Consider the following 23607-nt stretch of genomic DNA (forward strand, 5'->3'; position numbering starts at 1 on the left):
ATAGTTTATACTATCTCGCTGCTCAGGCAAAGGTTCTGGCTACTCCATGGATGTGTCTGTCTAAGAGATGGAAATGGGGACAGGAACGTGGCACTGGGCCTTGGCACCAGGCTGGGCATCCTGAGCCCTCCCTGCCACGCAGGCACATAGCTCCACCTTATTTATATTCAGTCTCGCTAACTCAAGGCAAACCTCTGAAAGTGAAGTGGAGCTCCTAATTAAAAGGTAGCCTTGAGCTGTCAATAAAATTATGCATAAAGGAAATGTTTAAAAACACAGTAGTGACTTTCTTGAGACATGTTTTCATTTGTGATTTTTTTCTTTTCTTTTTAATTCAAGTGTGGGGGTCCCTAAAAAGAAAGTATGTCTTCAACACTGCCACTCCCTCCCTCCTGCAGCCGGAAAACCATCCTCAATACACAAAACATTGCACTGTGTCTGAAACTGCTGGCTGGAAAAATGGAGAGTCTTTTCTACTTATTTCTGGAAGTGGCAGGGATTATCATTTGTTTTTATTTGTTTGGGGAGAGCAGATCCTTTGTTGCATCCCTGTGCTCAGCCGTCAGTTTGAGTGATCACTGTTCATCCGCAGACCAGGCCGACAGCTCCAACAAACCTCTCGGCGGCACCCGCCCTCCTCTATCACAAGGCGCATCGCAGTGCGCGGCCCTCGTTCCTTAACCTGTCTGTCTCCTCCTCCACTACGCTGTGGACGTCCAGATCTGTTATCTCCGAATTCTCAGAGCCAGGTTTCACGTGCATGCACGATGACAACAACAAAATGTTGCAAGCGTGAGTAAACGAATGCATAGATGGACCAGTGGATGAAACGCCTTGGCTCCGTGAACCGCTGAGTCATTTCCCCAGGGCCCGACAGTTTCCCCATCACTGACACAGCAATCGATGTGGCCAAACGGGTATTTGACACCTGTGTGCCCACCACCACGCCACTGCACCAGGGTGCGCCTTATTTTGCTGGTTTTTCCCTTTTTCTCCTCTCATTGCTGACTGCCTCCAACTACCTGGGCAATCGACCCTAGGCGAGTCATTTTCCGTGACTAGGCATCGATATTCCAGTGTTCGACAAAACGAACAGTTGGAATTGGATGGCTTTGAGGTTCTTTTCTAGGATTCTGTGGCAGCCTCTCTCCCCTCCTTCCCTCACTCTCTGGCTCCCGTTCTTACCTTCGAAGCTCCCAGCGAACAAGTAAATCCAGGTGATAGCTGGGATGCAGAGAAGACTCAGCGAAGCAGCCAGGAATTTCCGTCTCCCTCTGCAGATTCCCAGCATCCTCTCGGAAGTGGCAACCCCTAAGCCCAGAGCCGTTTCTCTGTCCGGAGCAAGAAGTCCTCGGCCTCCCTCATAATAGTTCCTGAAAAGAAGAGCAAGGAGGAAGGGCTGAGTTCTTAGCTCTGGAAATGGGTGCAAATTGCATATAGGAAACATCTCATAGATCCTGAAAGTGGTTCACCTGGTCTGTGATTTTCCGCTAACCTTTTATCCCAAGAGATGCTGCTGCAATCTGTCAAAACTGAGGTAGTTAAGCAAGTAAATAACAAAAACTGCAAGATCTCTCTCTCTTTCTCTCACACACACGCAGGGACACTTTTTGGTATACAGGTTAGCTTTTTCAGGCCTGAACTAACACATGTAAACACACTTAAAGAAGCATTTAGCTAGCACCTATTATGTACCAAGCACTAACTACATGCTGTGTTTTCAAAAAAGACTAGGACAGAGGATGGCTTCAAAATGAATAGTCTAATGAGAGAGACCAACAGAAAACATCCACAAGAACCAAGACTGTGACAGCTGATATCTGCAGGGACCACCGAGGAAGGGCAGATGACTGATCCACACATGGTCAAGACAGAAGAACGGTTCCTGCATTCTGGGCAAGGTGTACTGGGAAGGGCCCTGGGGCCACCTTGAAAGGTAAAGAGATCAGATGGGCCACAACCCCCATCTGCGTGACACTGTACCTCAATCACAGCTGAAAACCTAAACACACTCGGCAGGGACTCTCTTCACAGCCACTACCTTCAGTATGGAAGACGAGGGCCAGAGAAGCATGGAGACCATTAGAACGCACAGAGAGGGACAAGAACAGTCAGCCTGGAGAAAACCCACCCTTAGACCACAGCAGAAGACTGGCACGATGTGTTCACAGAAGAGGGAGAAGGTTGACGCAGACAGTAGAGAGCCCATGATCTTTCCCCTGAGTATATGACCTGTAAATCATGGAACCTGTAAAGGAGTTATAAACCCAGCAGACCATGAGACCTCATCTCTACCCACCTCCTAACACAGATGTCACATTGGCTACAGGTGGAGAGATAAACCCACATGGAACCTCCTATCAGAGCAGAACCCACCCATTGCAGACAGCTATAAAAGGCTTCGGATTCCCAAAGAATGGATGTTCATGAAGCAGCTGGTTTGGGTGTCCCCTTCTATTATGCCTACAATGCGTCCTTCCCTCTGCCGTAACCCTTAAAACCCCTGTGACGGTGGTCTGGCCTCCATTCCACACCAGCCCTGCTGTCTCCAGAAGACAGGTCCCCACCCCGTCTGATGCACCTTTCATTCCCTAAGACTTAGCGTATTGCCTGTCACCTGCAGGTGCTTGACAATTGTCTGCTAAATGAATAAATGGAATCTGATGCCAACCAAAGGCGACCCTCTCAAGCTTCAGGAGTTTGTGTTCAGCAAGTTGCCAGCAATAAACACCTAATGGAGCCGATCTCAACTGTCAACCCGGGCTTTCTTCTGCAACCACTCTGACACGATTTTCTAAATGGCCTTCTTTTGAAACAGATGAAAGACCACAGGGCTGGAGGGTGTGGAATAGAAAGTAAAACTGAAAAAGCAAAATCCTCTTGAACAAAGAATGTTGACTTGAGAAAAGTCCCCTCTGGGGAAGTTTTTCATTCTAAAGCATGGGAAACAAACCCTATACACACAAACTGTGCTAGTCACAGAGAATGAGAACCACCAAGACACATGAATCTCTCAGGAGAAGAAAGCGTAGGGGGAAGAGGGCTGTGCAGGTAGATGAATCTGGATTCAAATCCAGCTAGCTCGACTAGCTGTGACCTCGCCAAGTCCCCCGTCTCGGGGTAAGCTTCATTTCACCCATCTATAAATTGAACAGATGCCCCCCATCTTGGAGGGTTGGGACGAAGATCAAATGAGAGAGCCCTTGACTGAGAGATTGACCAAGATTCACCCAGTACATTGCAGGGGTGATCCCCCTTCCTGGAGGGCAGAAGAGCAGCCTTAATTAGGTTTTTATTTCTTCTCATTCCCACACGCCCCCTCTTAGGGTTTGGTAGAAAACAGACCCCAACAAATAAGTATTAACTGACATGACAAATGGATCCTTTAAACCTGAAGGACCCACCTATTCAATTCTTTTTCAGGCAGTACAGTCCTCCTTAGGTATCCATGCAGGTGGTCCCAGGACCCCCAAAGGTACCAAAATCCTTGGCTTCTCAAGTCTCTGATATAAAATGGTGCAGTATTTGCATATAACCTATGCACATCCTCCCATATATTATACTTTAAATTCTCTCTAGATTACTTACAACACCTAGTACAATGTAAATGCTATGAAGATAGTTGTCACTTAATTATGGCAAGAAAAAAAAAGTCTATACATGTTCACTACAGACACAACCGTCCATACTTTTTTCTAAATATTGTTGATCCAAGGTTAGTTAAGTTTGCAAATGCAGAATCCGTGGATTTGGAGAGACAACTGCACCACCACATTAAAATCACAATTTTTTTTTTTTTTACATTTCACTTATCATAATAGTCAAGACAACTAGCAGTAAGTAGCACTTATGTGTCTAGCATTTTCCATATTTTCTCACATATACCTGCTTATGTAAGTCTCAAAATAACCTAAGAGATAGGTACTATTTTTAGTACCTACTGTATGGGCAAGAAAATTAAGACCCAGAAAGACTGGTTAACTGGCTAAAGGTTACACACAACTAGTAAAAAAGCAAAAACTCCTTGGGCTCTGTTCTCCTTCAGTAATTGATTCTAACAACTCTTGCCAGAGGGTATTTTTCCTTTTGATCTAACCTAAATCCTTCATATTGAACCTTGTGATTACTTCTTTCCCAGGGTCAAATATATCATAACGGTTTGTTCTCATTTCAAAAAAAAAGAAAAAAGTATAGCAGACGAAAGTTAGACGAATTTCAACTTTAGGGAAAAGTTAGAAGATGGGAATTAAACTCAACTGGCATTAATATTTATATAACATTGAAAAAACCCAACTCTTTAAAACACTTATTTTCCTCCTTTCCTCTCTCCATCTGCAGAAGTTGATTTCAACTTGCACAATTCATGCAAAGTTTTAAAACAGAGTCTGCCGTGGTTTGTCTTTTATGATAACACTGGCATCTGAAATTAAACCCAGCAGGTAAAAAATATTTCTTCATGAATTTGACTTTTAAATGACACCTCTGTGCACTAAAAACACATTTTGAAGAAAAAAATCTAAATTTATATCAGAAGTTACTCCAAGAAGTCAACACAGGAATCAATACAAGAAAGGAAAGAAGAAACAGGAGGTGGGCTGGAAATTACATCCCAAACATGTGCAAATGTTGATGTATTAACTAGGAAAACCAGCCCCTAACCTGCTCTCCCTGCAGGGCTGCCCAGTGAGAGGGACACCGCTTACCTGTGAACCCAGGTATCTAAGCATCATCCCTAAATACCCCTCCCTCAATTCCAACATCCAACTCCTTGGCCAAACTGGTCAATTCCTTCTAAACATCTGCTCCACCTGTCTTCTCCCATCTGTCCTAACCAATGAAATTCACAGTTATGAAGAACACTGTATGAACCAGAAAAATAATCATGATCTGTCAAACCACAAAAGTAGGATTTAAAGCCAAATATATAATGTGATTGCAAGTATCATTCAGCCCAATGCAATAAATTTTATATACAAGTACCAATACCTACATATCTATGTATATGAGAAAAGGCTTAAATATCAGAAGTTATTTTTGCAGTACGGGATATGGAAAATTTCAATATATATGAATATATATTTCCCCACATTTTATACAAGGAGCATACATTGCTGTTATAATTTAAAATTACTTAAGGGCTCAAATGACTATGTCTCCTTGTTCTACTGCTTGTAATTCAAAATACCTCAGCACAGTGTAGCACGTATGTGCTAACTTTAATTTACATGCTAAGTGTACGAAGTTAACATCTGTAGTATCCTAATTGGGAATCTACCCTCCAGGCATGGCTGGTTACCATCTGAGAGACTCCAGTCAGAGCCCACATCCCCAATGTGTGCTCCAGCTATCTGAGATCAACACCAGAGGCTGTCTTTTAATTAGCATCATGGATGTTAGATATGATTTTTCATGGGTATTCAAGATGCGTGGATTGTCTAGAAACACTGCACGTGAAGAGAGAATCAAATCTAAGAGACCAAAAAACATATATATTTATATATTTGTGTGTATATGTATATATGGACCAAAATGGCCCACATCATTCAGAATCACAAGATCCCAAATTAATCCTAGGTGCATGCAGCAATTGGAGGATTTGGCCCCGGGCCACCGATTCTAACTGGAAGACTGGCTGAATCCTGCCACTCACAATTGGCACCCCTATCTTGAGTGAACCTTTCTTGCAAGGTGATGTCCTAGGACCTAAGAGAACAAAGAGCTGGACCTTGCTGAGGACCAAGTTCACATTCTAGGACTTTACATTCAAAGCAGCACAACCTCCAAAATTTCAAATGTCACTCTCCATCCCCCAGCGCCCCCTCGGCCCTCCAAGGCTGCCAGTGCGCAGATTCTTTACTGTCATGTGAACCTGACCGGTGGCCTCCTCACCACTCCCCACCCAGGGCTAGGTTTTCTCCATACGCTCTCGCTCTGCGTAGACACCACGGCTCATTAGCACGATCTCGCCCCTGCGCCTCCCTCGGCCCTCCTCCTTTCCAACTGCACTAGCCTGGAAAAACCCCATGCTCTGGATGAACCCGGCTATCCTCATTCTCCATGGCTTTAGGTGGGAAACAAATGGGGTGAGAAATCACACTGTCAGACAGGCAGACCTGTTTCCTTTAATTATTTCTGATTTCAAATGGGGAGCCAACTGCTCAGAAATGCTACTACCTTTCTCTGGTACACTCACTCTCCAACCTCTGAGATATTTATTTCATACATTTCTTTCCTCCTCAAACCTCCTCTTTCCTGAACGGTAAATTCCAGGAATGTTCCAGAATTCAGTGTGGGACTCTCACTTTTTTTTTCCTCCCAGGCCAACGGCCTGTAGAATAATCTCCAGGCTGATGCTCCACTTTGCACCTGTGGCCCTGGCCTCTCCTCTGAGCTCCAGATTCTTACACATGAATACGATGATGTTCCTGTACCCACTGGACAGATCCACATACGTCCCAGACCTCAACTCCTGACTCTCCTCATCCACACCTGCTCCTGTCTAGATCTTTCCCACCTCCACAAAGAGGAGCATCATTCACTCCGCTGCCCAAGCCAGATACTTGGGAGCCATTCGCAATTTCTCACTCACCCATCTCACCTTGTCAATCATACATGGTCAGATCCAGCCATTTTCACCTCTGACCCATGTCGCCAATACGTCTACTTCCCTCCGTCGCCACTGCCACCACATGAAACAAAGCCAGCATCATGTCGTGTGGGCGGCTGCATTAGCCGCTCCATTCAAACACCGCTTGAAATCATTCCGTGTTTCTCACCAGCTCTTGAAATAAATCCCAAACTCTTGGGCAGTCCTGCAAGTACCTGGCTTGACCTCTCTCTGACCTCATCTCTGGCCACTCTACTCCAGCCACACTGGTCCCTTCACTTCTAGAATATGACCATCCCTGAAATGCTTGTTGTCCGGATCTTTGAGTCTGGATCTTGAATTCTGTCAATTCAGGGAACTCAGACAACCTCTGTGCCTAAGTAGACCCTGCTCCACTTCGTCTCTCACCAGGCATTCAACACGTTTCAAAATTACACAATTATTTGAATGATTACTTGCTTAATGGCTGTTGCACCCACTAGATTTTAATCTCCACTTGGGCAAAAATCATGACTGCTCTATATCCAATGTATACCCAGGCACACAGGAAGCCTTCAATGAGCATGTATTGAATGAATGAATGCGCCATCAGGTAGCTTGCAGTCACTGTGGTATTGTTTCAATAAGTTCTTTTTAAATAAGCTCTTTCAATCTAGAGACCTGATTGTACCACTATTGTAATTGGAGAAACAAAATCTGCCGGGTGCCTCAAGCAGGTCCCCGTGGCAATGGTATGGCCCCCTCAGACATGCTCTGATACATCTGAGGTCACTTGCAAAGTTCATTTTTGGTACCTTTTCCCCTTTCTCAGCTTCCCTGGGAAGAACACACGAGGGCGTTTCGTGCCTCCCTCTGGGTCGAGCCACACGTGTTGTCGGCCCATCAGCCCTACGGCACCTCCCCCGCCCCCGATCCTCCAGCCTGTCACACTGGCACTTCCTATTTCTTGTCTCATTTGGAGAAAGGTACTTTTTAAAAATTGATTATGTGAACCCCAAGAGTAAAAGCCACGTACAATAAGCTTTGAAATAAACATTGAAAACCTGGAGCTCACTATGCTGTAGGGACCATGAGGGGCCAGTCCCGCCAACTCAGTTTGTCCTGATTCCGCTGTGAAGTCAAATTCTCCAGCAGCAGGGAAATGTGTCCTTTTGCCCTCAGAGCCTCTGTGATGTCACGGATCAAGGGCAGCCCCCCTCCACCCCCAGGGGCCTTTACAGTCTTTAACCACTCATGTTCACACAGCTCTGCGTCTCTGTGGTCCGGACGCACTACCTGTCGCCTGCGAGTTTTGCCTGTCTATGAAAAGCAAACTCTGAGGCACAGTCCGCATTTCACAGGGCCTCGCCGCACTTGGAACGCACGGGAGGCAGGAGACTGGGCCCCAGCGTCCGCTCTGCACACGCTGGCCACGGGAGCCTGGCGACTCGCTCACCATCCCGGAGCCTCCCACGGCAGTATCAAGCACCAAAGGTGGCTGCAAGGATCGAAGGAGGTCAAATGAAATCCAAAGTATGATTATATAACAACAGTATGAAACACTGTAGTCACAGTAATAAGACTAAAACGAATTGACTGAACTTAGCTGCTCAACCAAATTCTAAGGATAGTGCAGACACTAGAGCCTCCTTGCTTTGCTATCCACAAACCAGGTGAAAAAGGAGAGGTGTGCTCTGTTCCTGCCTCAAGGCTGCGTGTCTTGGCAAAGGGAGAACTATTAAAAATGAATGAACATTCCTATATACACAGTGGGGTCGGGGGTGGGGGGGGAAGGACTCCTCTGAACACCTCATTCAATATGTTACTGCTCTTTATAAAGAGACCATAGCCATTCTTTAAAAAGGGACTTCCCCATGAAACCAATTATATCTCAAAACTTACTATCAGGAAACGATTCTCTCATGAAGAACTAATGTGCTTCCCTGGATAAGACAACTACTCTCAACAAACTTATCCTATGTTTCTTAACCACCTCTAAAAAGGTAAAAAGAAAAAGGAAAAATTAATTTTAATAATATATTTTAAGGCTGGGGTGGCTTGCACCTGTAATCCTAGCACTTTGGAAGGCCAAGGTGGGAGGATTGCTTGAGGCTAGGATAGCAGTCCCCAACCTTTCAGGTACCAGGGACCAGTTTCATGGAAGGTAACTTTTCCACGAACTGGGGGTGGGGGGGTGGGGAGATGGTTTTGGCATGATTCAAGTGCATTGCATTTATTGTGCACTCAAACCTCTCTGCTAATGATAACCTGTATTTGCAGCCGCTTCCCAGCACTAGCATCACTGCCTCAGCTCCACCTCAGACCATCAGGCATTAGATTAGATTCCCATAAAGAACCTGCAACCTAGATCCCTCCCATGTGCAGTTTACAGTAGGGTTCATGCTCCCATGAGAATCTGACTGCTGCGGCTGATGTGACAGGAGGCGGAGCTTGTGTGGTGATGTAAGCAATGGGGAGCGGCTGTAAATGCAGATGAAGCTTCACTCACCCTGCTCATCTGCTGCTGTGCAGCCTAGTTCCTAACAGGCCCTCGACTGGTACTGGTCCATGGCCCAGGGGGGTGGGGACTGCAGGGCCAGGAGTTCAAGACCAGCCTGAACAAGAGTGAAACCTCGTCTCTACAAAAAACAGAAAAATCAGCTGGGTGTCCTGATGGGCACCTACAGTCCCAGCTACTCTGGCAGCTGAGGCAGGAGGATCGCTCGAGCCCAGGAGTTTCAGGTTGCAGTGAGCTATGATGATGCCACTGCACTCTAGCCTGGGCAAGATCCTGTCTCAAAAAATATAACAATAGTAATATATTTTATTTAACCTTGTATGTTTAAAATATTAGCATGTTAATAAGTAACCAATATAAAAGATTATTAATGAGGTGCTTTACATTCTTTTTCCAATACTCAGTCTTCAAAATCCAGAGTGCGTCTTACATTGACAGCGCATCTCAGTTTGAAGCAGCCCCGTTTCAAGTGCTCAACAGCCACATGGGCTGGTGGCCACAGTGCTGGACAGTGCAGGCTGAAGCCCTTTCCAAGCTTTCACATCAGACTGTTTGGGGAAGTGTGTGGCTACAGGCTTGAGGATGGACTTGAGGCAGAGAGCCTAGAAGCCTCTGCAGTCTCACAGGCTGGATAAACGGCAGCGGAGTCCGCGGGGTAGAACTAAAGAGCACTGGAGTTAACTGGGGGTAACCGTGCTTGGGAAAGAAAACATTTATTGGGCAACTAGGATATCCAGGTACCACACTGACACCTTCCCCATGGCCTTAATTCAGTTTTCACAATCCACTTTATAGAGAGGGGCACTGAGCCTCCAAGAGGTTAAGTGGCTCAGATCATTCAGCTAAGAGGGGTTCTGGAAGGACCCCTAAGACACCTGCCTTCAAGTCCAATGTGCTTTCCTCAATGTGGGAGCAGAGGCTGCCAAAATCTGACCCCTGCCGACCTCACTTTTCCAGCCTCATATCCCAGCACGGCCCACCTCACCACCTTCCCACCGTGCAGATGAAGGAAGCTATGTTGCCCAGCCTATGTGACTCTGTCCCAGGGACACATGGCAATATATGGGGACAATTTTTATTGTCCAGACTGGGGAGGGTGAGATGCTACTGGCGTCTGGTGGGTAGGGATCAGGGATGCTGATAAACATCTTACAGCCTACGACAAAGAAGGATGGAGCCAAAAATGACAGTAAGGCTGAGGCTGAGAAACCCTGGTCTAAGGCAACCACTTCTTCAGAGAACACCCTTCCCTCGTTAAAAGTGCTCAGAGGCCATTTCAACTGAGCCTATGCACAGGGAGAGGTGCAGGCTCACTGTGGGCACCTTGTCCTCCAGAGCCCTGTCCTTGGCCTGCGGAAATAACGCGCATCGATCTGCATCCCGGCTGGTTTCCTTGACTCCCACCCTTTGCATTACGCCACACAATCTGGATTCGGTTTCAGACGGGCAGGAACTCAAGTCTAATCGCGCTGTCGTAGGCAGGTGGTATCAATGCTCCTTCTAGTGCAGAGCTCTCTCTGGGCTGACACAGGAGGAAAAGCAAACGGGGGGAAGAATCCAGAAGTAATCAAAAATCTCTACTTACGGCATTAACCTCTTTCAACAACGCACTGCCAAACAGATCTTGAATGCAAACTGATCTTTCCTGAGGAGGTACACTTTTCCCAGGGTCAGGCTGCGGCTTCAGGAAGGCTGATTTTTATGTTTTTCTGCTGAATGTTAAATCAGCCCTTAATCACATCCATGAGGCTACCCGTGAAGCCCCCCGCTGGAGTGTTTTGGTCTTTGTCCTTCGGATTTTCATGGTGGGAAGGGATGATTTAAGCAGGCATGCCGCACATTTTCATTCCGCTTAAGCAAACACTCATCAGCGTTTAACGAGGGCCCGTACTGCAAAATGCACTTCAGCATTCCCAAGTGTCGCAGGGTCCCGACGTGCCGAAGTCGCAGAGTCTACTGTTCCCTCGAGTTCCAAGGCCTGTGGAGGTTTGATGGATGTATTTCTGGTGGCAAATGATACAAGGAAGGCGGCTATTGCTTTATGCTTTTCCTACCCCTTGCCATTTGCTGCAGGCCACAAGGTGCACGTAAACTGGGATACACTCTATTCCAGGCCCAGGGCTGGGTACGCAGAGATGTACAAGATGAGGCCCCTACCCTTGAAGAGCCTTAAGAGAATGTATGGGACAGGCAGGCACAAACACCAGGAACATGAACACAAGTCGGGACCAAAGAAGACATGATTCCCAGGAAAAAAACATCTGCGCTCAGCCAACGAGGATGGCACAGTTTCAAAAGGCTAGGAAGGAGGACAAAGTCATCCCTGGCAGAAGGAACCACTAGGAGAAGTGCAAAGCCACACCTGGGACCAGGGTACGACAGCCAACCAATCCTTCCAGAACAGAAGGTGCAAAGAACCCTCAGATCTTGTGCAGGGGAACGAGACTGAGATGGGCCTGGAGTGCTCAGTGAAGGAGAACTTGAACTTCCTTCCACAACCCCTGGGGAACCACTAAGATTTCTGAGCAGGAATGACGGCATCTGTATATAAGAAAACTAATAACCAGGAGGGCAGAACAAGGACTGGTTTAGGTGCCAAGCCCAGAGACCAATGTGAAACCTCCTTCTGGGATACCCTGCCAGGGGCCCTGCCCGCAGCCACGCCCCTGTTCTGTGGGCCATTCCCAGTAACACATCGCTGATTCAGTCCATATGTGGGCAGCACTCTGCTGAGGGGTGGGACCTCGACCTGCAGGGGACACTGGTGTATTAGAGCAATACCTCCTTTGCCAAGGACTGGTTTGGAGATGACCTGTGACCCAGTTCTGGTCATGAGCTGTAATGAAAGGAGAAGTTGTCACAGTGTCACCAAAGCCACGGGACACAGAGAGTTGGGAAGGAAATTTCCCTTTTAGATAGACAGAAACCTATTTGCCTTGGGTCATTAAAAAAAAGTCTCTCTAAGGGGATAGAATAGATGCTGATGGACTTCCTGATTTCAAGACCGTTGAATTCTATTGTGTGATGGCTTCCAACAGCCACACACTTTTAGCCCTTGTTTCAACGCCCCCCTGATTTAGGCCACATAAATATCCTTGTGACCAAATAAGAATGGCTTTTTTTTTCCTTTTATTTCCCTGAATACATTCTGCATAGAGAGAATGGATTTTTTATTGAGGCAAAATTCATATAACATAAGACTAACCATTTTAACAAGTACAATTCAGTGGTGTTCAGGACATCCACAATGTTGTGCAACCACCACCTTTATCTAGTTTCAAATATTTTCACCCCTCTGAAAGAAAACCGCAGTCACCCCCCATTTTCCCTCACCCCAGTCCTTGGCGACCACCAGTTTGGATTCTGTTGGTACGGATTTACCAATTCCTGGATATCACCTATAAGTGATATCACCTATATGTGGCCTTCTGTGTCTGGCTTCTTCCACACAGCGTAATGTTTGAGGTTCATCCACGTTGTAGCATGTATCAGCACGGCATTCCTTTTCACGGCTAATAGTCCATGGCACGGATATACCGCATTTTGTTTATTCTTCAATCAGCTGATATTATATTTGGGATGTTTCTACCTTTGGGCTTATTGTGAATAATGGCTTTTCTTAATGTTACCTAATCTCTCTGCTCTATGCACACAGGATTTAACTTATTAATGATTTTAAATTTCTAGAACCCCACACATAAGGAACTCAAACAACAGCAGCTATTTAGTTATTTATGTCTGGCTTTATGTGAGCACTTGACAACATTTATATCTCATGTAATTCACCCAAGATTTAATATTTTTATGTCATTCTCCCACTATACAGATCAGAAAACCACGGCTCAGAGTGGGTTAAATAACACGCTACACGTTACGCACGTAGTATGGGGTAGAAACAGGCTCAACCATGGTAGAAAAGTGTCTAGTACATTATCTGCCACACGGCAGCTAGTCAATGTGTGTTAATTAATCAACTACTTATTGACAGTTTGATGATTTAAAAACAAAAGAACCACGTCCTTACTTTGTTCCCCTCTGGTAACTAACTGTAATGTCACAGTATAGGATTTAGTGGTTACTGCATCAGTTTGCTAGCGTTGCTGGAACAAAGCACCACAGACCGGGTGGCCTAAACAGAAGTTTGCCTCTCAGTTCTGTGGGCTAGAAGTTCAAGTTCAGGGTGTGACAGAGCACGAATGCTCTCTCTGACGACGCTAGAGGAGGATCTGTTCTGGGCCTCTCACCAGCTTCTGGCAACTCCCAGGCTTGTGGTAAGACAACGCCAGTCTTTACATGGCATTGTCCCTGTCTGTGTCCAAATCTCCCCCTTTATAAGGACACCAACCACATGGATTAGGGGCCCAACCTGATCCAGCATGATGGGATCTTAACTAATCCCATCTGCAACAGCCCTATTTCCAAATAAGGTCACATTCTGAGCTATTGGGGGCTAGGACTTCAACATACGAATTTTGGGGGGGACTCATGTCAACCCGTAACCGTTACCTGCACCATCATGCAAAAGTCAAAAAAGGAAACCACCGTGAGACAGATTCAGGAAAAGGCATTTCAGTTCCATGGGGTCAGGGGTCCCCAGTCCCCAGAGGCCACCTGTCGAAGAGCAGCAGGATGGACTCGAGCAGCTGGAGGACGGACAGCATAGCCTTGAGAGCTGCCACAGGCCTCGACATGCTAAACGGTGAGAAGGAAAGAGCAAGAAGCCAGGCTGCAGGAGATCTCAGCCAGCCGCGGACGCTGATGCAGCCAGATACTCGCCTTCTCTGGGCATCCACACTAAAGCAAGCATGGGTTCCACAACTAATCCCTAATACCTAAAACACAGCATCCCCTTATCCGTCCTAAAATCCATCCGGCGATCTAAATCCCTCCCCTGCCGAGACACAGAACTATTCACGGCTCAGAGCGATCTCTTGCTTTTTCTCACTCCAGGTAAAAAAACTTCCAGCTAATGGTCCTGCCACCTTTGAAGTTAGAGATTAAGTCTCAGGCACCCAGCCTTCTACAAAAAAATCAAATTGTTCAGCTACATCTCACTCACACGACTCAGTACACAGAAGCAGCACACCAAGTAAGCAGTCTGGTTAATAAGTACTAGTTCATTAGTCGTGGGCCCGGCAGGAGACCCCAAGCGCTGCGACAGCACACAAAGCTGCCCCGTCTTAGAAGTCAAGCTAAATGCTGTCCATTTTTGTCACCCAATTCATAACCTTGCTGTCTGGCTTTAAGAATCAATACCTGGTGGTCCTGGTATCCAATAAATTTGTCTTAGCTTGGACGTTTTTCATTTCCCATGCCACCGAAAGAGAACAGGGTAAGGTAAATGGCTCCTCTCACAGCATTTGTTTTTCCAAATCTATAATTTCACACTGACATGTTCCAGAAACCAGTGAAGGCAAAGAGGGAAAGAAAGCAGACAGCAGAGGCCCCATCCAAAGATCGAAGGTAGCTTCCAGCTGGGAACATTCGGGACAACTCATTGAACAAGTTCCACGTGAGCAAATGTCAACTAGTCCACTCAGGATGACCCATCACTCATCTGGCAAAAAAATACCTATCTAGCACATAACTGTGTGCCAAACCCTGTGCTAAGTACTTTACATAAATGATCTCATTAGTCCTCATGGGCTAGCAGCCTGAAAAAATGTCATCGCTTTATATACACACACAAATAAGTATACGTATTTATTTATTTCCATATTTATATAGAACACTGAAACTAAAAATAGAAAGCAATGCCAGCTTTGTGGATAAGAAAAAGCAGCAAGAGACTTAAAGAACCAGCACATGTTAAAAGCAAATCAATCTATATACGCACAGACTCAAGGTCACTGAGTTTAAGCCTGAAAGAGAACTTGGGGAGGGGGCTGCTCTCTAATACAAATTATCTGGATGGGGAAACTGAGGCTCAGACAAAGGATGAAGAATAGAACTAAGTCTAGAATCTGAGTTCTTGTCTCCTGGTCCTGCTACTTCTGATTCTACCTTCTTCCTCCTCTTCATCAAATCAATTCTCAGCTTTTAAAATGTTTCAAGGACTGAAATAGAGCAAGATTCATGATTTGGAAGCATTCAAGACGGGCAGGAGAGAAATTCCTCAAGCATCTCCCAGTCCAGATCCACAGAGACAGAACATGCTACCAGGGCTGGGGGAAGAGGAGGATGGGAGAGACTGAGGGTGGGCATGACGTTTCTTTTGGGGGTGAGGAAAATGTTCTGAAATTACAGAATGGTGACAATCACATAACCTGGTGAATTTACTAAAAACCACTGAACTATATGCTTTGAAAAGGGTGAAATTTACAGTATGAGAGTTTTTCCTCAAAAAAAAAAAAAAAAAAAATCAGTGATATCCGAACAATGAAGCATCAGGGTTTACAACACAGAGAAGCGACTATCAAGATAAAGAATTAAGTTTTCTTTAAAAAAGAGGGTATTCTACTAATCACCTTTATTTTTCCTGAGTAATTTCCAGAGCCTAAGCATGTCGGGCAGTACACAACAGTGCTTCAAGCCTGGTTTAATCTGCATAATAACCCTGTGACGTAAATGCTATCTATGGTTCCCAATTTACAGATAAAAAGGCTAAGTCTCCAAAAGGTCAGGAGATTCCCTCAAGATCCTATAATATAAGGGGCCAAACGCCTGTCTTCTAGGTCTCTCATCACAGCACTTAGCAAAACACGTTCATTTGTTTGATCTGGGTCTCTCTCATCAAAGAATGAGTCACTATAAGCAGAGACTATATATTTTCAGGAAAAGAACATTTTCTGGAAGAACAGTTTGAGATTTCCTGGAAGCCACGCTGGAGTCAGGTCATGGGAACAGGGAAAGAAGGCTGAGATATGAAAAACTGGCACGCAGATTTTCCGTAAAAGGAAGTACAGGTGTCTGCAGAGGTACTCCAGGCAGAAGATTTTTTGTTTTTGTTTTTGTTTTGTCTGTTAATTTAATAAAATAAAATAATGGGCTACTATGTGCAAGCAATTGTGCTTGCAACCCAGCTGAGGATGGAGGATGCGGCGGCAGAACAGACAAGGGCAGCGTTCCTGCCACTGCGTGATTCTGACAACCTGAGCTGCAGAGGGGGCTCTGCAACCCCTGGAGGCCACCGGTCCCCAGGCTGCCCTGAAAGTAGTGGGCGGAACGGGGTGGTGGAGGGGGACTGATGTCACCTTTCATCAGTGGATTATAAAGAGGACCTCGGTGCTCTAAAGGAGCTTCAAAGTTGGTAAAACCAATCAATACTGAATCCCTAAGACAATCCCTCATTTTCCCCTACCTTTTTTCCCCTTCTGTGCGTGACGGATTCGTGACAACCTCCAATCCATCCTTCAGGCACTACCTCTTTGGTGAAGCCGACCCAGACTCCTTTGAGCTCCCCCTAGACTCTGCGTAATTAGAATACTTTTCCTGTTTTAACAATTGCAAGAACTGCTTTATAGCTAATGAATAAAACAATAACATTACTACTAGTAGTAGCATTTTCTGTCATACACTGAGTGGTATCTTGGCATCAAGCTCTATATTTTAAATGCTTCACATAAGTTGTCTTACTGAAATCAAACCCTGTAAATTAGGTAGTATTATCCCCATTTTATAGAAAAGGAAATAAAGTAATTTGCCCAAAACCATTAAGTGATAGAAAAAGAATGTGAGCAACCTGACACCAAAATGTCTATTTTCCACCATATCACTTGTTTATAGAGCGGGAACCCCTGCCTGTTAACTAAAGAACTACTAAATTCTCACTTAAATTTGAGGGAGCAGAAATAGAAGGTAAAGATTTCTAATGCCCTAATTTGCTTTTTAAACTATTTCAGAGTTTAGATACTCCAGTGCAAGATTAAATAATACACTGAAAGTTTAGAATACAAGTGACATTCTACCCTCAAAGTAATCTGTCTGTCTGTTGTCAGGTACTAATAAGCACAAAACAAATCTTTATTTTATACACACACACATATGAATGTTGGAGGGACACAAGTCAACCGTAACAGTTACCTGCACCGTCATGCAAAAGTTAAGAAAAGAAATCACCGTGAGACAGAGTCAGAAAAAGGCATTTCAGTTCCATGGGGTCAGGGAGACCCAGTCCCCAGAGGCCACCTGTCAAAGAACAGCAGGACGGACTCAAGCAGCTGGAGGATGGACAGGATAGCTTTGCACACATACAGTGCACACACACAGTTCATATTCACACAAAAATACATATGCTATATATATTCATATTGTATATAAGCATACACACAGTATACATACTATATATTATACATACAGTATACATGTACATACATTGTGTACGCGTACACACACATATTATTTTACTTAAGTTGCCATCCATTTTATGAATTAGGAAACTGAGGTATGCAGATGTTACACAACTCATAAATTCACTTGATGAGTAACTAACTGGTCAAGCCCAGGCCAACCTGTTCTACAAGTACTCTTTCTAATACCCTACCCCAGTTAATCCCAGAGTGACCCCTGTGTGTCAGCTACCACAGGCTGACAATGGACACAATGGAAGTCACCAGGACAGGAAGGAACCCGTTTTCTACTAAACTCTGACAAGTTTGGAAGAAAACCCAAAAAACAAAAAAATTTCTAAAACCCATGTGTACTGATCACAGAGCCAATGGGGGGGAGGGGGGAACACATCAATTTGTTCTTGTTTATAAATACTTTTAAGTTGTCTGTCAAACAAAATGAGTTTGTCTGCCAGATGAGATCTCAATTTTCTAAGTTCATTAGCAGCTGATGAACAGAAAGGGTCACCTGGTGATTTAATAATTTGGCCCTGACTCTTGTCAAAGCCACTTAAAAAAAAAAAAAAATCCAAGCTGTCAAGAGAGAAAGGAAATTCTATTTGATCCAATTTGTGCACTACTTCCGTGCAAACAAGGAGTAGATATTTAGACATGCTGTATTAAGTCACCACAAGCAGGGCAGAGTGGTTAAAAATAAATAAAAAAAGGAAAAGAAAGGCAGCAGGACTGTTTAAAACGCAGTGTCTGAAGCCACAGGCAGCACTAAATTGCCTGGAGGCCAAGTCTGATGACTTCTTTATTATTTTTACTTTTTTTTTATTCCTGTAGGTAGCAAAAACATGCTTCCAAATGACAAAAATCAGGATCATTAGGAAATGTGGAATTCCTCAAAAAGCCCATCATCTCTTGGGCGTAAGTAGGGCACACTTTTCAGGTGCTGGGAAGACAGGGAAGGTGGCTTTCCAAGTTCAAGTTAAATAAGGTCCTTGTTGGGAGAAAAATGCTCTAATTTTTTACTATTACATTCATTTCATACTGCAAAGGAACACCAAGGTACTTAATTCAAGTGTATTAACTGGAAAAAAGAATCCCCGATATATTCATTCTCTCCAAATCGTCCCCCTCCGTGAGCTATTACATCAAGGGGACATTCAATATCGCTACCGCACAGCCAACGGGCACTTCTCTTTTGAGGAATTACTGACATTTAGTCACAGTCACAGCCCTTGGAATTCCGCCTCCGACTCTCCACGTCGCCTAGGAGAGGGGTGACTCTGCTGTCCAGGAGTACGGGCCTAACTCTCTGTCCACTCCTTCCAGAGGGTCCCAGATTTTTCCCTCCCATTCCTTCCAGGTCTCACTCCGCTCATTTCTCACATCTGCAGGGACAGCGTCCTTTAGTACCAAACCCCTCTCCTTCCTACACCACCTCATAACTCAATACTAAGCTAACTGTGCAAGTAAGTTTAAGTTGCCATAGTTCTTCCCCACTACACTGTGAGCTCTGTGAGGGCAGGGGCTTGCTTCTTTCTACATAAAGTGAACGACACACTTTACTTTGGAATAGTGGCTGGTGTTATCTTCTACCCAATCTTAAAACAGGAACTAGAGAAGATCTCCAAAACCCCTGATTTACTCATTAACCCAAGCCTCTAGGAAAGCCCTGGAGAGCAAGCTCCGGGGAAAGAGGAGCGGTAGTTAGGCTGGAGACCCGATTCCCAGAGGTGGAGTTTTCTTCCAAAGCAAGAAGTGAAAGCGTTGATCAGGACATTTGCCCTATGCTCTTCCTAATGACAGGTCTTCATCACATCGAGATGTCAAAATATTCTTCTGAAATGGCTTTTAACTTCCAGAATTTCAGACTTCCACATTTAACACCAGATATGAAATACTATACATTTCAAAACCAAATAAAAGCAATTTTATGATGGGCCCTTTGGAATGCCCTTCGTCCAAATTATCTTCCAGGTCAACTCCATAGTCGTCTTCCAGACCCCACTCAATGCAGGCTTTCTTCGTGACACCCTTCTCAACATGTTGAATTAGAAAATCAAGTATTAAATTCAGCTTTTAAAAAATCTTCAGGCCAGGCGCAGTCTCACACCTGCAATCCCAGCATTTTTGGAGGCCAAGGAGGGAGGATTGCTTGAGCCAAGAAGTTCCAGACCAGCCTGGCAACACAGAGAGACTCTGTCTTTAACCAAAAAAAAGAGAGAGAGAAAAGAAAAGGAAAACCCTGAATATGGTGGTGCGTACCTATAGTCCTGTTTACTCAGGAGGCTGAGGCAGGACGATCACTGGAGCCCAGGCATTGGAGGCTGCAGTGAGCTATGATCACACCACTATACTCCAGCCTGGGCAACAGAGTAAGACTCTGTCTCTTAAAAAATAAAAACAAACAAACAAACAAACAAAAAACCCTTCCTATCTCAGTTTAAAAGAACTTAGTGAGAAAGTTACTTTCTCCCTTGACAACTCTTCTAACAGTTTTCAGAGGAGTCTCAGTTCACTCCTAGTGTGTCCTTGTAGCCCTCCGACAGGTGACAAAAGGGAACCGAGAGCTCCTCTTCAGACAGTTTTGGGTTGGCAGCAGCATCTAGCCAGACTTGAACATGATCTAGTTCCTTTGGTTCCATGTTATTTATGAAAATTGCTATAAATTTCTTATTACCATAAATGCATTGAAGTAAATAATAAGGTCTTAAGAAGAGGTGGACAAACCCTAAAAGGAAAGCGGGATGACAGAGTTTAGGAAACTCTGCCCCGTAACATCCAGGAGGCCTGCGACTGAGTGTCTGGCTAATTTTCAACCATGTCCACCACACCTGGCACAGAACCTGAGCCCAGCAGCCGCTCAACTACTTGTGGAGGACAACTGACCTACAGCGAATCATGCAAGGACACAGCAGGAATGTCAACCCCGTCTTTTTACTCTCAGCCCCAAACATTTTCAACCCTAGAACTCTACGCTAAACTGCTTCAAAAGCCAATATACACTTGTTAAGTGAATAAAAAGAAAACTAAGATGGTTCTTTTCCTTGAGGTATTTATAACTCAACAGAAATACTCAGAATTCGCACTACCCAGAGATTTCCATCTATCTTTTTGCCTCCAAATATATGATGAAAGACGAAGCTCTGCCTCTCTGCAAGTTGACCGAGGTTTATCTTACCTGTCACCAGGATTGAAAAATCCCACATCCAGAGCATCTACTAATCTGACGTGCCAACTTCCCAAGTTTAGCAAAATCTAAAATATAATTGACAGGTATTTCCAAAAGCTGTTTTGAATTTTGTTTTCATAGCAATGCATACCCAGAATATTTATTTAGATAACTTCAGAAGTTTCCATCCTCTTTTCTTTTTTTTCTTTTTTGCTTTAGAATGCCCACAAGCACATGTCCTTTCAAGGTGAACACCAGATAAATTCTACCAAAGACAACTGCAGTAACTTTTTGTTTGTTTTTTTTTTTTAAATATGCCACAAACACAGTTTCCTTAACAGAACAGAAAGGACAGATGCTCTGTTTTATAACTGGCAGTAGTTACAAAGACAAGACTTTTAAATGAAGAAAGAACTCATTTTTCTAGAATTAAATGAGAAAAGCTCATGAGTAATGAGATAAATAACTTTAAAAGTCTGTACGCTGTATACGGAAATGGTGGTAGCCACCTTCCAACCTTCCCCAAGCAAGGTGAGTGTGGTGAGGTTGGCCTGGCAGGACCATGACAGCCAGCAACAGAGCTGGAGAAAGAATAAAAAGCAGTCATTGGAACTACAAAAGCATGATCGTTTGGGGCCACACACTCTAGAACTTTTCTTCAACCTCACTAATTTCCATGGATTTCAGTATGGTACAAAGGAGAACTGAGGCATGTTATTCAACGTTTAAATAATTTTCAGTCTTTTCTGTTTAGGAAGGGAGAAAAATACTAGTTTAGAAATTTTTCCATGAAATCATTATGCATCTTTGGTTTTACTTTGTTTTTAGAAATATTGCTGTCCAAAGGGAGAAGTATTCGTTCACCTGAAAATTCATCGTATGGATCATTTTACTGCAAACAATGCCTTCTCATTAGGTTATTGGGCATTTTACAGATAAGTTTCTGCAGGAAAAATGCCGCTAAGTAGCAAAGATTATTATAGAGAAATCATTATGGACTTTCACGTGGAAGCTAAGCCAAAGGCTTGCTACTTCTCTAACTACCAGCACTGGTATTACTACTATTAACTGCCAGTACTAGGACTCTTACTACTAATCCTACTGCTACTAACAACTACCAGCACCTTTCTAGGAAAAATACTGTAAGTCTTATTTGTGTCTAAGGGAAAAAGAAATTTTTGTGTGTCTTATTTATTAATTGCCTGCTCCGTGCCAGGATAGGCACTCGATGACATCATCTCACTGACCCCTTACGACAGCCCCGTGGGTAGCCCTCATTATCATCTCCCCCCTCTTCTGAGACACGGGATACCCAGAGGGGCTAAGCAGAGTGACCGTGGGCCCCGGCTGACTTAGCGGCAGGGCCAGCGTTCAGACGCCGACGTATCCACTCCAAAGCCAGTGTCGTTTTCACTCTGTGTGACAGAACATACTCCGGCTGCAGACACCCTGGGATCAGACATGTTAGGAAGGCAAAGGTAATGACCGGGAAAATCTGTTACTGAGGAACCTCCTAAGAGGGCAGGGTGTTGGGTAAATGAGAAGGCATGAAAGGCATCTTTCATTCCCTAAAGGCAATGTTACAAACCAGAATAATCAAGTCCCATATTAAAAACAAAAACAAAAAAACAGCACACAAACCAAAACACACAAGTTTTGAGACTCTTCCTCCGTAGTAAATGTAGGCGTTCCCAAGCCCACTGCCACCACCATCCGCGCCCCTCCTCTCTCTCCCCCTTCCCTAGCCAACATTTTCAAAATGCCTAGGAGAAAACAGACTTCCTTTCCCACCATGTTCAGGGACTTCTCCAAAACCCCACCCATGGGAAAAAGAAAGGAGAAGGTGGGACCAGGGAAGGGGCTGGAGAAGACACTGACATTGAGCCTCTAGGCTACGCGAGCACCATCTCCTCTAATAGCCATGAGCAGCTTCCACCCGAGCGACAGCCCCGGAGCCCGGAGCAGGGGAGGAGGCAGGGCGCTCTGTGACTGGCCGAGCTGTAGCGAGCAGTGCCAGGAAGATTTATGAGATGTTTACCCCACTCCTACGGCATCTCAGAGATAAGTGTTCAATATGGCATTATTATTCACATTAGCAATCCAAAGAAGAGTTAGAAAACACATTCTGAAACTTTAAAATGTCAGTCTCTCTCTCATCACCCTGGATCACTACGGGGCTGTCAATGTTAAAAATATCACGGCTGGAGGAGAAAAGGAAACAGCCAACCATCCCACATCTGATAAAGGACACTAGACTCTTACAGGCTTCAGTGAAGAAGGACAAAATCAGTCTCCGCTCCTGCCTGGCATGCGTAATGCCCACCAGGACCAGGTGGAAGAAAACCCTCCACAACAGGGAGCCGGGGCTTACAACGGCTTTCCTACATTTATTTAAATCAGGACTTAAATTTAATTTTATTTATCACAATTCCATTGTGGGAAAGAAAAGGCCCACCTGTCCATTTCCCACTCCAAAACCTGAAACCAAGCCCCGACTGGGAGAAGTGAGGAACGCCACATGTCTCAGGGAACGGCTTTCCTTCCAGACGTGGACAGCCACTGTCACTTGCGGAGTCCTTCCCGCCTCCCCCAAGAACACGGGAAAAATCCTTCCCCCTAAATTGAACTTTTCCCAGCCCATCTCCTAATCCCTGTGGTTTGTTTGCATTACTTCCTCATCATAGCAGATCTCTTTCTTAAATAAAGAGAGCCCCTCCTTTTTTTTTTTTTTCCTTAAAAATCTGTCCTTTTATTCTCTTATTGCCTCTCTGTCACAATCATGAAAAGGGCTTGGTGTGAGAATCTCTCGCTTTCATGCAAATGGATCTAAAAATAAAGGAAAACTAATAAAGAAGGAATTGATAGCCTTAGTTTTGTTTTGTTTTGTTTTGCTTTTTTCCAAAAGAATATATTTTGGTTTTCAAGTTTTCTATAGAGCCGCTCTTTCCTACAACAGCAGGGAAAATAAAGTTTATTAATGCTGAGGAAGAAACAGGACCTGAATATTGCCAGGCTGCAGGCATGAAGATGGTAACTGTCTGTTTGATACGAT

General features: G+C 44.6%; 1 protein-coding gene across 6 annotated transcripts in view; it reads right to left on the bottom strand.

Moving 5' to 3' along the window:
• Positions 1-23607, bottom strand: part of LARGE1 (LARGE xylosyl- and glucuronyltransferase 1) — a 499273-nt gene that overhangs the window by 374433 nt on the left and 101233 nt on the right. For 4 of the 6 annotated variants that reach the window (XM_069490824.1, XM_069490823.1, XM_069490821.1 and 1 more), the window contains one exon: positions 1186-1373. In XM_069490824.1, the coding sequence (XP_069346925.1) occupies positions 1186-1291 (106 nt within the window). In that variant the 5' untranslated portion in view covers positions 1292-1373. Of the gene's footprint in view, positions 1-1185; positions 1374-2284; positions 2292-5361; positions 5372-20229; positions 20243-23607 lie in introns of those variants that run through there. The other 2 variants (XM_069490822.1, XM_069490820.1) reach the window with 1 other exon arrangement.

This window comes from Eulemur rufifrons, chromosome 16, assembly GCF_041146395.1.
Source record: "Eulemur rufifrons isolate Redbay chromosome 16, OSU_ERuf_1, whole genome shotgun sequence".
Lineage (NCBI taxonomy): Eukaryota > Metazoa > Chordata > Mammalia > Primates > Lemuridae > Eulemur > Eulemur rufifrons.